The following is a 15,644-nucleotide window of genomic DNA, read 5'->3' on the forward strand; positions in this document are numbered from 1 at the left end:
GTTTGAAAAAGGGGTCAAAGAGGTTATTTATGTTAATATTGAGCAGCCCTCTCTTAACAGAGGAGGGACATGACATCACCTATCTCCTGTTTACAATGCAGTTCTTTCAGCAATCCCACGAAGGTTTCACACCCATTTGCACTCTGTTTTATGTGACTCTGAGAGTACAGATAAGCCTCCAAGTGGCCTCAATGAGTGCCAGTGACCAGATGACTGTATGTGTATATATATATATATATATATATATATATATATATATATATATATATATATATATATATATATATATATACTGTATATATATATATGTATATGTCTAAATAGTTAACATTTGAAATATATATATATATATATATATATATATATATATATTTCCATTCCCCACCATTCAGTCAGAACTGAAGAAGCTGCTTAGATGAGAAGTGAAATGCTTTCAAAGAAAAAAACCCCCAAAAAAGTCCAGTTGCCTTTTCAAAAGCACCATTGGGAAAGAGAGAAAGTAGCTTTCAGACTCATATTCTGGACAGGCAGATGGTCTGTTCATGCCTTCATGTTTAAGCGGGGGTAACCGATGTTTTCCTCTCCGTTTTATTCTAATGGGTGAGTGGAGTTATTTAACTGCAGTGATGGTCTTCCTCGTATCTCTGCTTGAAGAGAGAGAGAGAGAGAGAGAGACAGAGAGACAGGGAGAGAGAGAGAGAGAGAGAGGGGGGGGGGCAACACAAGATTAAGCTAATTGGGAAGGCCTTTGCAAGGTCTCTCTGTCTGGGGCCTGGGCAAAAGGGACAGAGTCTGACCTTTATAACCTATTGCCATGAGGGGAAAACTGAAACTGAAAAAGATACGCTGGATATTTATAAGAATCTACCTGCCAACAGCCGTAGCATCCAGATCTTGTGATAGTTCTGGAGCCCACAACAACAGGGTCAGAACAGACTCACTAAGCAGCAGTTGTTGCTAGGGCTGTGGCAAGTGCTGCTGATTCAGGCAGCTCTCCTAAAGACAAAAGTCCTCCAATATGGCCTCGGGAACTGCTCTCTTGATTCTCCTGCGTCTGATTTTTTTTACAGAACACATTTGGTCAGCTTCATTTTCTCTTCTTCTCTCTCTGCCAACCCCCACATCAGCTAGAACAACAAGGACATACAGACATACAGTATGTTTTCTTCTTCCCGTGCCTAGTGTGTCACTCTTTAAAAATTAAACACTCTCTCCGAACTCTCTTGCAAGCTTGATCCTCACAATTAAAAAAAAATCTCTCTCACACACGAAAATAAAACCAATAAACAAAGCTTCCCAGTAAATATTCAGCATTCTTCTACCAACAACACCTTAATAATTAGAGAAGCATCCCAGAAGGCCACTGAATATGTCCCTGAGCTCCTGAATAAAATAAAACCTTGGCTGTTTTCCTCCACAGCAGAGGTTAGCAGTCTTCTTCCCGACAGAGAAAAGCTGGGGGAAAAAGCTCGGAAGAAGATCCCCTAGCACCTTATTTGCAGCACCCTAATATTATGTTTCTTGAAATTTGGTGGGAAAATGGCGATTTGCAGTTATCCAATTCTAATTTCTTTTCCTCAGATGAGGAAAGAAGTGAAAACAGGAGGCCTCTGGGAAGCAAGCAAGCCTCTCGTATTTCCACCCTCAGCCTAACCCCCAAATCCACAAAACGCATCTCAGATCCTTCGTTATTTTTTTTTAAAAAAATTTCAGTCGCATAATAAGGGAGAGAGCAGGTGAGAGGAATTGAGAGTAGTTTGTCTCTGAAAGTCTTCCCGCTTTCATTGAGAGTCTGATAAATTTGAAAGTCCTAGCAAAGATCTGCCCCCTCCACTTTCTGAGATGGTATCACTGTTTTTATGTTAGCACCTCAACATGTTTGTTGGTTGGGGAAACTATATTGAACTATACTGACATGCACATAAGCATGTAAACACACACAAACACACTCCAGCAAAGCTTCCTAACCTTACCCTCCAGAAATCCAATCTGAAAGAAGTATAGCAGCACTCCATTACTTAGCCTAGAACTAATTACTCCCAAAACAGCAAAGAAATAGCTGACTGGCCTAGGATAACAGGATTGTATTGAACTTCTGAGTCCTTAAATAGTCAGTAAAAATTATCAGCCAGAAAGGGAAGGACCACTCATGCCTCCAGCAGCAAGTATAGGTAGTCTTTGTCTTACAACCATTCCTTTAATGACTGTTCAAAGTTACAACAGCACTGAAAAAAGTGACCTATAACCGTTTTTCACACTTACAACCACCGCAGCATTCCCCATGGGTCATGCAATCAAAATTCAGATTCTTGGCAACTGGCATGTATTTATGACAGTTGCAGTGTCCCAGGTCATGTGATCATTTTTGTGACCTTCTGATAAGCAGAGTCAATGGGGAAGCCAGATTTGTCAGATGTGCTAATAAATAGGGGTCCTCAGCGGGGATTGTTTTTCTGCGCACACACCGAAGGGGCAGATTTCAACCAAAATGGACAACCTCCAAGCTACCCCAGTTCCAAGGTAAACTGTACTCAGTAACTAACTGGCATTCTGTGCAGTTTGCATAGCAATGGTGACACACAGCACACCCCTAGTGCTGAGCTAGCTGTACAGGCCCTTCACTTGCTCCCATGAGACCATGAAAACCCCAAACCTAAGGACTTCCTCCTCAAGATGGAGCATAACCACATCCAAAGGCAAAGTTGATAATGTTGTGATTCCGTGCCAGCCAGTGGACCCGGCAGCTGAGTCCGGGAATCAGAGAAGGAGGAGGAGGGGCCTGGAGAGCCATCAGAGTTGGAGGAAGGCTCTGATGAGCTCCAGGACTTACAATCTGATGAAGAGCCTGGCCCCTCCTCTCATGCTTAGGCTGAGACCCAGCTGTGCTGGGAAGCTGAGTCAGACTCTGAGGACTCACAGCTGGAAGACATCATAAACAACAGGCAACAGGAGCAGGACAGAGGGAGGCAATGGGGCGGCTCCAAGGGAGGAGGAGAAGGCACTGAGAAGCCACGCCTTGGGGCTGCATAATAAAAAGGGAAGGTGTGGGCAGTGCTGGTTGCTGAAGGCAACTGTTTGCAAAGGACTCAAGTTTCATGGAATTATGTTCTATTTGCCTTGCCTGTGAACAATTCTCTGTTTCAATCGTGTTCTGTTTGCCTTTGCTTTTGGGACATTTTGCAGGTTTGTAAATAATAAAAAGGGTTTGTTTTTCCTGCATTTCCAGCCTACTTGTTAAAAGAAACGTTTGTCCTTGTGAGTTAACAAGGACTCACATAGGCTTGGACAGAACAGATATAATCCTGAAAATGACAGGTTTCAGAATTAACAGCTATTCCATCTTGGATGGAGTCTCAATTTATGTCTCTTCACTAGACCCTAACTGCCTCCAGGTTTTCTCCCATTTGGTTTGGGGTAGAGATATATAATGGGGGTTCATCTGTGTATTGAAGATACTTCACCTAAATCAGTGGACGACTTTATCCAATGGCTCTCCTATGACAAAAAGATGAAACGTTGAGGGATCTTTTAATATATTAAAACATCAACTGAAGAATAAAAGAAATATCCACAATGTAAATAAAGAGGGTACTAGAATTCAGATTCACCCAGTGAAACTTACTGCATTTTTTTTGCCATTCTATGCATGGTCATGAAATTAGAATCTCAGGTGAAAGCAAAATAGAATCATCAGCATTCACATTCTGGTTATCAGCCAGTTTACAAAGAGAAAACATTATCACAAGAAACTAGAAATGACAGCTTCCTTTTAGGCTCTCCCCAAAAGTTCAAGTGCCTTTGCATCGTATTTGCATATGGATAGTTGAAACTTGATGTTTGTTCCGAGCAAGGTTATAAATCATTCTTTGCCAGTCTGGGCTCCCTCCAGCTGAGTAGAATTTGATTTCCAGAATTGGTCAGCCAACACTTCCACCACTGAAACATCTAATTATACATCTGCTTTACCTCAAGTGTTTCATGGGCTGTCTAAAGGAACATTTACCTTTGTGCAGATTGTTTTCATATTGTGTAGTCTATCAAGTGACTCCTGAGGATTCCCAAGATACTGTTGAAGTTCTGCATGCAAAATCCGCATTGAAAACGGAACCATGGACCCTAAAAATAACAAAATATGCAGGTTACTATTTTCTAGCTATCACAATTTCTTTATAATGGCAGTTAGAGAGAATCTCTATTTTAATCAGCATGAATTAGGGCAGAAATATTATATTAACACCATTCATCAGGTCTTTTTCAGGCTGAATGCTGGACTAGGAAAAGGCTGTGAATATAATCTGATTTCAGCAAAGCTTTTGAAAAGGTTCCACATGTCATTCTTCCTGACAAGCTACTACAGGGTGATTTGCATGACACTAGATTTTTAGATTTAGATTTTAGATTTTATTAGATTTATATACCGCCCTTTCCTGAAGGACTCAGGGCGGTTTACAGGGCATTTTAAAATCATACCAATACAAAATACAAAGTTAAAAGAGAAATAAAAGATTAAATTATCCCTGAAAATAAAACCCAGTTAAAATTCTCAGCCTGGGTCAGAGAGCTCAAAGAGCCAAGTCTTCAGGTCTCGGCGGAATGAACGTAGGTCAGGGGTAGTCCTGAGCTCCATGGGCAGCTGGTTCCAGAGGGCAGGCGCACCCACAGAAAAGGCCCTCCCCCTGGGTATTATCCGCCGGCAATCTTTTACCGGCGGCGCCCTGAGAAGACCCTCTCTCTGCGAGTGGACTGGACGAAGGGAGCTTGATGCTGGCAGCAGGTGTTCCCTCAAATATCCCGGACCCAAGCCATTTAGGGCTTTATAGGTCATCACCAGCACCTTGAATCTCACCCGGAGGGCAACCGGAAGCCAATGCAGCTCACGGAGTAGAGGTGTTACATGGGAGTATCGGGAAACCCCCATCACAACTCGTGCGGCCGCATTCTGCACCAGTTGAAGCCTCTGAGTGGTCCTCAAGGGCAGCCCCATGTAGAAAGCATTGCAGTAGTCTAAACGGGAGGTCACGAGCGCATGAGTGACTGTGCGTAGGGCATCTTGGTCCAGGTAGGGTCGCAACTGGCGCACCAGGCGAACCTTGGCAAAAGCTCCCCTGGTCACGGCTCCTATATGATCTTCAAAGTTGAGCTGTGAGTCCAGGAGGACACCCAAGTTGCGAGCCCTATCAACGGGGGGTAACACCTCACCCCCCATCATTAAAGATGGAATAGTTTGGTTAGCCCGAGATGCCGATATGTAAAGCCACTCAGTCTTGGCAGGATTGAGACGAAGCCTGTTTCTCCCCATCCAGACCTGGACCACCTCCAGGCAACAGGACATCACGGCGAGGGCATCGCTGGGTTGGTTCGGGGTGGAGAGAAAAAGTAAGGTGAACCAATAGCTACCTAACTGCACACAGAGAGTCAGCATTAATGATACCATGTTGAGTCGGGTTCTGTAAGGATCAAATCTGAGCCTAGCATTAATGACCCAGAAGATGGTAATGAGGGGCTCCTTATTAGCTTTCTGGATGACATAAAATTGGGAGGTCTGGCTGACATCCCAGCCTGGTAGTCAATTCTAATGGGATGGAAGACTGGACTGAGAGGGATAAGATGTCCTTCAACAGGGAGAAATGAAAACTACCACCCTTCAGAAAAATACAGGACACATATACTCATGGCTTGGAAATCCTATATCTGAAAAGGGCGTAGGTGTGGTCAGTGACAAATCAGCAGTGTGAGTCAGCTGCTAGAAGGGCTATTGTAACTTGGTGCTGAATTAGCAGGCAGAGGTTGTATCAAAGCCACCAGATGTCATCGTTTCTCTCTATTCCATACTGATGAAACCACACATTGCACATACAAGTGTCATGGTTCTGACAGATGAAACTCTTCAAAAGAACTCTGAGGCATTGTTTACCTTAAAGAATCTTTAATTTGAGTAACGTAAGATCGGCACTTACATAATCAAAGCCAAAAACTGAATTCCCATCCCCTGGGCACATACTATCAAAGCACAATTCCCTCCTCCGATTTACAGTCATAAATCACATTCCCCAATTAACTTGAAGCCAGGGCTTCCTCTCCAGCTTGCCAATTCTTTATCAGCTCTGATTTCAACAACCTTGATTCTCATGCTAGGTTCAGTGTTGTTATGTCTAGTTGGACTCTCATTCACATTTTTTTTATTTTTAATTCCATTTATATCCCGCCCTTCTCCGAAGACTCAGGGCGGCTTACAAGCTTAGCAATAGCCTTCATTCTATGTATATGCCTGCTTATTAGGGCTTTTTCACATACCCCAAGCGGCATTATTACAAAGTCAGCTTAATTGCCCCCAACAATCTGGGTCCTCATTCCCCCCTCCTCAGCATCATCTAACTCTAAAAGCGAAAGGAAGAAAATGGCTACATTTCCATCTGTTGCCAATGCAAAAACATTGAAGTTAGCAGTGTTGACAACAAGTCTGACAAGTTGAGAGGGTTCAGAAAAAGTCAAACAATGAAGACATGCATTGTGAAAGCTTTCCAAAGACATGATAGTCGTGTTCAATTCTGATCTTATGAATGCAAACCAAAGTATAGTTTTAAATTTCACATATATATGGAATTTGGGCTTCCAGTTCTTCTAACTTATTATCAGTGGTCCCCAATCTTCACAGCTTGGTGGGCAGGGGGGAGGAGGGAACTGGGCCGTGCAAGTAGTGGGCCAGTGCACAGTATGCAGCTCAATTCGCGTAAGCAGTGGGCTGGTGTGTGTGTACACAGCTTGACTTTTATAAGTGGAGCTCCGCCTGTGCACCAACAGAAGCCAAGTTGAGCTGTGTGTGTGCATGCGCCAGCTCAACGCTCATGTGGCCCAGTAGTGGGCTGCAGCCCGGGGGTTGGGGACCCCGATCTATATTATCCTCCAGAATTATTAAGCTCTTGAAATGTATAAGATTCATTACCCAAAAAGTTTATAATTCTTTAGAAACAAAGATAAATTCAGCAAATGATTTTTCTCACATCCTTCCATTATTTTTTTCTTCCAGAAAGCTTTTGTAACCAAAATACAAACCCTGAGCAAAAAAGCAAACAAAAAAAAATTACCCTTCATCCAGCTAAAGATCAAGATTTTAATATTACACATGTAATAAGCTAGATATTATTAAATTTGCATTCGGTGACAATATAGTCTTAGAATATTTATAACAGAGCTTAACCGGATTTACTTACAAGTATGTATATTCTGGAATATTCTAAATGCCACAGCTATTTTAAAGTGTACTGGAGCTTTGATATTTAGGCTAAATCTAATCACCCAATGACCTCTAATTAATGCTGACTACTTACAAATTCAATGTTATTCTGGTAAGAATAGTTAAGGGAGAGCGCATTGTTTTTGGCTCCACTCTTCCTCAAAGTATAACTGAAATCCCTTCAGAAGGATAAAATGCAGGTCACATTCAGAGGCTCTGCTCTGGGTACCCCTGCCAAGTGGTTAGGTAGGTGACTACAAGATAGAGGCTCTTCTTACTTATGGAAGAGTCTTTTTTAAAACAGAGGTCCAGTTGTTTGATGCCTGTCATGCTGTTCCCCAGAGGATTTCTGCTCTTTCAACAATTATTTCCCCCAGGAAGGCATGACACTGGCTCACTCTGAAAACACAGAAGATGGACGGAGACATTATTTTTCTCCTAGGCAGAACTTCGAACACTTTAGCTGCAAGATTAGTATCTATCTATTATGATTATGATGGCTTCTGTCTTTGCTCCTCTTTCTTTTATTGGGAGTGTATGTGCCTATGTTGTAATGCTACTTTCTATGTGCAGACTGCTGCTTGGTGGCAACATGCAGATGAGGTGTCTCCACAGTGGTGCTTGTTCTGAGGAATAATCACTCTTCTGTGGCATATCAGGTCCCATTGTCAGTTGTTCAGATATCCTTTTCAAATTCTTCTTTTTTTAAAAAAATGTTGACCTTTCCCAGTTCTTAACATCCCATGGCCTGTTCTTTTTAATTGACTTTTTTTGAAAAGCATTTGGAAGCTACAGCTGGTCTACAATGCAGCAGTACAGACAGTTTAGAAGTTTCTTGTTATGGTTATCACTGCTCTGCAAGCTGCACTGGCTCCCTATAGGCTTTTGGGTGAGATTCAAGATGCTCGTTGCCACCTATAAAGACTTCCATAGCATACAGCCAGGCTATTTGTGGGGCTACTTTTCTCCCCTCATTTCTGCTTTTCCCACCAGATCTAGCAGGAAGAGCATGCTCCATATCCTTTCCATTAAACAATGCCATTCTGGAATATTGCCTTTTGGGCGGCAGTGCCTGCCCTATGGAATACAATCCCTCCAGAGGTTAGGATGGCCCCAGCCCTATTATCCATTCATAAGGCATGAAAGATCGGGTTGTTCCCTCAGGCGTTTGGGCCATGTGGTTAGGGGAGCTCTGCTGGTTAATGTTGGTCAGGGCTTTTTTTCTCATAGAACGCTCAGAACGGAGTTCCGGCACCTTTTTTGGATGGAACCTTGTAGGGTAGGCAAGGCAGGTTGCATGACATGTGTGAGTTCCGGCACCTTTTTCTTTTACAAAAAAAGCACTGATGTTGGTTAATGTTATTCTTTATGAATAGGATTGTGTTTGTGGCCTCATGTTGAGTTGGGTTTTGTTAAACTATTATTATCTTTAATCCTGCATGTCTTCCTGGGATAACTTCCTTGGACGCTTCCCCAGATACCTTTCCAGATGTCAGCTTGCAGGAAGATGAACCAGTTCCAGGCACATCAGGAGGGGAATTGGTCAATGGCTCCAAGCAGATGTCTGAGAGGGATTTAGCTCAAGCACAGCTGCAGCAGGACAGCCCTGAGGCTTCAGGTAGGGAAAGCATGCAGCTGCAGCAGGTCAGCGATGAGGAAGAAGAACTGCCTTCGGCACCTGATCCAATAACATGTAGGGTGTCAACGCTGCTAACATTGAATGTTCTTGCTTTGACAACATATGGAGAGGCAGCCTTTTTCTTTAACTTGTGTGTTACTCTGTTAGAATTAGATGATACTAGCAGCGGGGAGGAGGTAGAATGTGTACGGGAATTAGTTAGACATAACAATATCGTAGTAGTGCATGATTCAAGACTGTTTGAAATAACAGATGATAAGAAATGGTGGGTTGGAGAACCGGAGGGAAAGTCTGCATTTCAAACTAATTGGAGAATGTGATTTATGACTGTTAATTAGATGAGGGAATTGTGCTTTGATACTACGTGTTCAGGGGAGGGGAATTCAGATATGTGCTGATGCCATGCTACTCGAATAAAGATTCTTTAAGGTAAACAATGCCTCAAAGTTCTCTGAAGAGTTTCATCTGTCGGAACCATGACATTGGGCAGAGAAAAGGCAGAAGCAGCAAAGGTCAGCCAGATTACTCTCAAGAAGGCACCCTTGCCCTTTTGATGGGTTGCACCAGAGGCTGGCTACTTAGCACAGCAGACAGATGGAGATGATGCTGAGAACAATGTGTTTGTTTTTTTTACTACGTGTTCTTGCCTTGAATTTCAGATTGTGTCTCTTCAGCTGTTTCCTTTGCCTTGTGTTGCCTTGCCTTGGCCTGTAGATTTGCCTGTCTTGGAACTTGTCTTCACCTTGGAAACATGCTTTGGCCTAGTGGACTGGACATGCCTTTACCTTGAGGACTAGTGTTGGCTTCATTTGAGAACCCTGTGAAACTCATTGGGGTTGAGTTGCTGCCAGCACAGGGAATTACCGGGGAATACCAATACAGGCTCGGAAGCCTTAATAAAGACTCCTTAGACCCATGGTGTGTGTATGTGCATGAGTGGGACAGCACACACCCAGAGTCACTGTGAGAGATGGACAGCCTTACAAGTTATTTTCAATATATTAAATAAATTTATCTCTGCCTAATGGATGGTCTTTTATAAGAAATTCATTTGGACTAAACACTCATGCTATGCTGTAAAAATAAATAATTCAAAGCAATTATTGTTTACACAACATTACAGATAAATCTGCTGTGCAAGAAGTCGGCAAGGAGAAGGCACAGGCAGTCAGTAGCAGTCTACCAGCCTGGTTTTCTCTCTTTTCCAGTGACCTCCATAACTCTCTTAATGCCTTTTCTCTCCAAAACAGAAAATGAGCTTCTCTTCTATGCCATCAGATCTGCATTGTCAATTTACTTCGTACTTCTATCTCATGGTCTTGGTTCCTAAACCACTCCTTTGTTGCCTTCTTTACCCACAATATCTTTTGTTAAACCATTAGTGAATCAAAAGTTTCAATCTACAGACAGATGGATATTCCACAGATTGTTTTTAAAAAACAAACAAACAAACAAACCAAGAAGACAGTATTAATTCTGATACTAGTAATTAAACAAAGTTAGTGATCCTATTTGCTGCTTCATGGCAGGCCAACTTATTAGTACAGAGGTTATTATCCAATGGAAATCCACAACCTGATCACAAAGATGTAGCACCAGAGGTAACCCCAAAGCTTCATTTTAAAGCAATGAATAAAAGTTTGCAGCCAAGCTAAACCACAGTCAATCTCTGACAAAAATGAAGCTATTACTTAGTCCATTTTCACTTCTTAGGGTTGAGGTAAGGCATACTATTCTCTACTGGAAGCAGAGCAGCAGCTCTGGCTGATACCGAAAAACAGTGATATATACATCAGTAACACCCAAGGATCCAAACTCTGGGAGGAGTCTGAATGTGTTCTAAAGAGTATAGGCACCTAAGCCAGGGGTATCCAACCCCCGGTCCGTGGACCAGTATCTGTGGCATGCCAGCAACTGGTCCACACAAACAAGCAAAGCTCCATGCACAGGATGTAGCCAGCACACAAAACCACGCACTCTCCGGTCTGTGGAAAAACCTCTCTCCACGGAACCGGTCCCTGGTGCCCAAAAGGTTGGGGACCTCTGCTCTAAGCACCTCTACTTTTGAGTTTGGAAAATGTGTCATTTCTCACTCTAATTACATCCTAATTAGGTGAAATGACAATCAGGGCTCTTTAAGTTCAACGTTCTTGGAAAATACAGTTAAAATTCAGAAGATACTGAAGATTATTATCTTAGAAGAAAAGGGACATCTTTGTCAGTTGTATTATAATAGGCAATCATTATTTTTCTGCTTAAAAAGCCCACTTCATACTAAAAATATACGTCTGTCTCTCACATTAAAGAACACAAATAAGGTTATCAAAATTTAAATACAGAGACAGAATATGACAGAATGGCTCCAAGAGCAGAACAGAAAGGAAGCCATTCCCCTTAATCTGCTGTCTTCCATACATTTTCAAAAAGGTCTCCTGAGGGTGGAGAACAGACGAAAGTCATGTTTGCAGAGAAGATGTCTGCCTTTATCAACTAAAAATTAATGTTTACAAATCACTGAAAGCGTGTCCATACATAAGTGCATTTAAATATTTGCATTTATTTGCTTGTATTTCAGTTTGTCAGAATCCTGATCCGATTATAAAACCAAAGAAATTAGCTGGCAATTGCAAACAATTTTATAATTGTGAAGCCTGAGGTATCAATCTTTTAGATTTTAAGTGAGAACAATAATAAAAATACTGCAACGCCTTCGCTATTGTAGTGCTTGCCTTCTGGAATAATATCTCTGCAGAGGACCCTTTGGCTCCCACCCTGATGGGATTCTAGAAATCTTTAAAAACTTAGGTGTTCTCCAAGGCCTTCAAGTAAAGTGCGGTGGAGTTCCTGTTGTTTGTGCTTTTTGTGGGATCATGTTTTGTCTGCATATATTTACTCCTCCTCCTCCTCCTCCTCCTCCAGACTTTTAAAGTGTTAGCTGCCCAGAATCATTCTGGGTGGCTTTAAAACAAAGAAATAGAAGTCTATGAGGTAAAGCTTTGGGAGTACAAGGGTAAGTGACAGTTTAGTAAATGTTTTTGGAAGATACATGGCTGTGTGCTACTGTCATGGAGTCTGCAAGGTGCTTGGATGCATGTGTGTGAGTCTGAGAGAAGGATAGTGTCTGGTCAGGTTTAAGAACACAAAGACCTCCAGAAAGGGGATCAGCTAAGTTTCAAGGACAGAACACAAGGCTAAGGAGGCAGAAAGGCCATGCAGTAATAGGACACTTCCTCTTGCATCATCAATAAAGACTCATCAACTCAACTGACAAAAAACAATCAAGTGACAGAATCACAGGAAGTGCTGACTCTGAGGTTTTAACAGATTTAAGAGAGCATTCAATCAGAATATCAGTTGAAACAGGAAGATTCTGATTTGTTTCTCTGTGACAGCACACAATTCTTCTGCCAAGGTGTTTCTTTCAGCTTCCTCTGATTGAGAACGAAGGAGCTAGAGAAAAAGCAGCTAACATGGGAAAACCATGTTATACCTTTAGGAAACAAAAAACTATAAAAAAGGTTTTTTTGCTGGATCCCAAATGGTGAAAAGATGTCCTTTCAACAGAATTATTTTTGAGCATCTTAATCTATAGAGTGATAGAAAAAATTCAGAGTAGCTCTAAATATATATAGAAGCGTTTAAAATAGTTAATTCATTTAAAATAGTTAAACATTAAATGAAGAGAAGCATTCTTTTTACCCAGCAATTAAAAACAAAGGCAAATGCTACACTACAAATGTGGTACCTTCTAACCTTCTATCCTTTATGAATCTTAAAGTAAACAGAAGCAAATTTTTACAACACAGTCATCAACTGTTAATAAGGATAAATGGACAAAATCTGAGAGTCAACACAAAGCCAGCCAGGTGACCTTGGGCCAGTCACACTCTCTCAGCCCTAGAAAGAAAAGCAATGGCAAGCCACTTCTGAAATCTTTCCAGGAAAACCGTAGTGACTAGTCCAGGCAGTTTCCAGGAATCAACACTGACTCAAAGGCACCACCCTATACACAAGTGTAATATACAAAAGTGTACTACAAGGATTTTCTACAGTGTGTATTTTCTTTACAACTTCCAGTGTTCTTATTGTCTCTTTCAAGTGGAGTTAGCCATCCATAATTAATAGCAGGAGGATTTTATACCTTTTGCCTCGTTTGCATGTCCAAACATTGCTTCTTCACATAAGTGAAACATACAAGAGCAAAAGTGGGTTTAACTGGAGAATTATATGGGTGTAACTTAAAAAATACAATCTTTCATGTCTGTAAAGCATCCCTAGCACAGTTTCTCACTGTATTAAAAGAGTACTGAAATCTTTCAGGTGCTCATATATAGGCAAGAAATTCCTTCAGTTATAATGCACTATTATCATCTTTATACAAAATACAAATAAGCTATCAGTTGATCTTGAGGACCTACTCATTTACCACAGAAACTGAAGCTGTTATTACTGGTACCACCTCCCTTCCAATCTTGATGCTTGATTATGATGGCACCGGTAGCAGCACTCATCAAGCATGAGTACACAACGAGTTAGCTCCTGGTAAGATTGACACATGCTCCCAAAGAAACAGGAAAAAAAACATCAAATAGGTAAAAGTGGAATGGTTGGCATAATGTAAACAGCAACAGTCTAAAGCAGGGGTAGGCAACCTTGGCTCCTTCATGACTAGTGGACTTCAACTCCCAGAATTCCTAAGCCAGCCTGGCTCAGCTTGGAAACCTTTCCCTTTCCCCTCAGCATGGCTGGCTCAGGAATTCTGGGAGTTGAAGTCCATGAGTCATAAAAGAGCCAAGGTTGCCTACCCTTGGTCTAAAGGGGAAAAAAGAAAACAAAAAGGTGTGGGGCACCCTTATATTTTATTCTACTTTCTGTTTTTGTCCAGTTTCCCTTAGGTTCCAGTCCTGAAAGGCTTCAGATAACAAATATTGCCCATCCTGATTTTTTTTTTGCTTGCATCAGTTATGGTCACCAGCAGCAATAAAGAGCAACCCACTGCTTTTGTAGCAGATGAGCCAAGCTATTAAGAGCTGTTAGAGGACTAGAGACAAGATGTGTGTTGGGAAACAAAAACTGACCAGGAGAAAAAACTTTACCCTATCCCATGCTGATTATACAGCAAAAAGAAACTAAAAAAGTGTTTTGAATTTAGAACAGAATAGAATAGAATAGAATAGAATAGAATAGAATAGAATAGAATAGAATAGAATAGAATAGAATAGAATAGAATAGAATAGAATAGGAATAGAATTCTTTATTGGCCAAGTGTGATTGGACACACAAGGAATTTGTCTTCAGTGCATAAGCTCTCAGCGTACATACAAGCAACAATGCTCACAATATTAGATTTTCCAGGATTAAAATAATCAAAAGCACCAACAGTGTGGTAGACATTTGGGCTACATTATTTGTAGTTTTATTTTGTTGATTAGTTTAGCATAATTATTTTTTAAGAACATCAGTGATAATAATTGAAAGCTTGGTGGAAAACATTCTAGTTTATAAGAACTGGGGGAAAAAGGCAAAGTAATCCCAGAAAGTGCTTTAATTATAAGGATCTCCTAGGAACACCCCCTTCCTTGTACAGAATTTTGCACAGATTTTTAACAGCAGATATGATGGTAGGATGCTGCTGCTTCCACTAGAGGGAAACCCAAGGCATTTTTGAAATGTGCCTACCGTGAACAGGGAGAACCACCACAACAAAATAAGCTGCCTTATCTGGTCTTTGATCTGCTATTTTTTCCAAAATAGTGTTAGCTTCATAGTTTTCAGATTTTTGGAAACACATATAGAAGAAAATAGGTAAAATGGGACAAGAGTAAGAAGCGAGCAAGAAGCATTTTGAAGCAAAAAAGGGTTTTTCAAGCTTCTGTAACAGATAAGACAAGCATGCAATTGCATAGTTCTTAAAATCAAATGTATCAATGCATCAATCATGTTCCAAGTTCACAGGAGCCATATTTTAAAACTGGCTGCTGTTTAAACCCCCCTCCTTTTAAAATTTATTTCTATATTTGCAGCAAATTGTAAGCCTAAAGCCAAGGATGATCTCACTGAATTACGAACATATGTCAGAGAGAACAGTGAATTAGCTGCTATTTCCTAGATCCTGCAGGCAAGTACTTCTCAAAACTAAAAGAATCAGCTGTTCATAATCCCCACACCCACCTACCCTTAGACTTTCTTTAAGGAAAAGAAATAACTACATTCCCACGTGTCACCCTTTTTTTTCCTTCTGAACAAAGATTGGACCTAGAATATACAGCTGACGTTCACACAGAATTTCAGCTTTAATAAAGAGAGACTACCTTACTTGTTTAGCTGTTCAGACATAAATAATGCACACATCCCTTTTCAGTCACCTCTTGCTTAAGCTACGTAGATAGGGCTAGCCGGCTGGCCGTTTGGCTGTCAAAAAGGAACAGAGGCTGGAACATCAAAGAAGCAGAATGGCATCACTGCTTCTGCATTCTTTATTATTAGCTGCAGGTTTGGTCCCTGAGCTGATGTATAATACCTTAAACGCAGTGGGTACTTTTTCAGAAATTCAGTACGATTCATTCACAATTGAGAAGACAGCAACAAACAAAGGAAAACAGAGATTCAAGGAATTCCAGCATTACTAAGGATGCAATTTTTCCCCCCAAAATGAAGAGATAGATCTTAATGTTCTATAATAGTCATCCAGGTTTATATTTCAATGTAGTTTACATATAATCCCACAAGCTCTGTTTGTAAATTAACAGTTCTCAAAAATGATGGTGACAC

At 41.1% G+C, this 15,644-nt stretch overlaps 2 protein-coding genes across 4 annotated transcripts in view; one reads left to right on the plus strand and one right to left on the minus strand.

The window, feature by feature from the left end:
* Nucleotides 1-15,644, plus strand: part of EIPR1 (EARP complex and GARP complex interacting protein 1) — a 308,944-nt gene that overhangs the window by 194,005 nt on the left and 99,295 nt on the right. The window contains exon 1 of one of the 2 annotated variants that reach the window (XM_083356601.1): nucleotides 8,449-8,540. The exons of the other annotated variant lie outside the window; for it this stretch is intronic. The gene's annotated coding sequence lies outside the window, so the exon portion shown is untranslated. Of the gene's footprint in view, nucleotides 1-8,448; nucleotides 8,541-15,644 lie in introns of those variants that run through there. 2 annotated transcript variants of the gene reach the window in all.
* TRAPPC12 (trafficking protein particle complex subunit 12) overlaps nucleotides 1-15,644 on the minus strand; it is an 85,525-nt gene that overhangs the window by 39,846 nt on the left and 30,035 nt on the right. For both annotated transcript variants that reach the window (XM_083356563.1, XM_083356562.1), the window contains exon 7: nucleotides 4,004-4,116. In XM_083356563.1, the coding sequence (XP_083212689.1) occupies nucleotides 4,004-4,116 (113 nt within the window). The remainder of the gene's footprint in view (nucleotides 1-4,003; nucleotides 4,117-15,644) is intronic.

The sequence above is a fragment of the Vipera ursinii genome, assembly GCF_947247035.1.
Source record: "Vipera ursinii genome assembly, chromosome: 1".
Lineage (NCBI taxonomy): Eukaryota > Metazoa > Chordata > Lepidosauria > Squamata > Viperidae > Vipera > Vipera ursinii.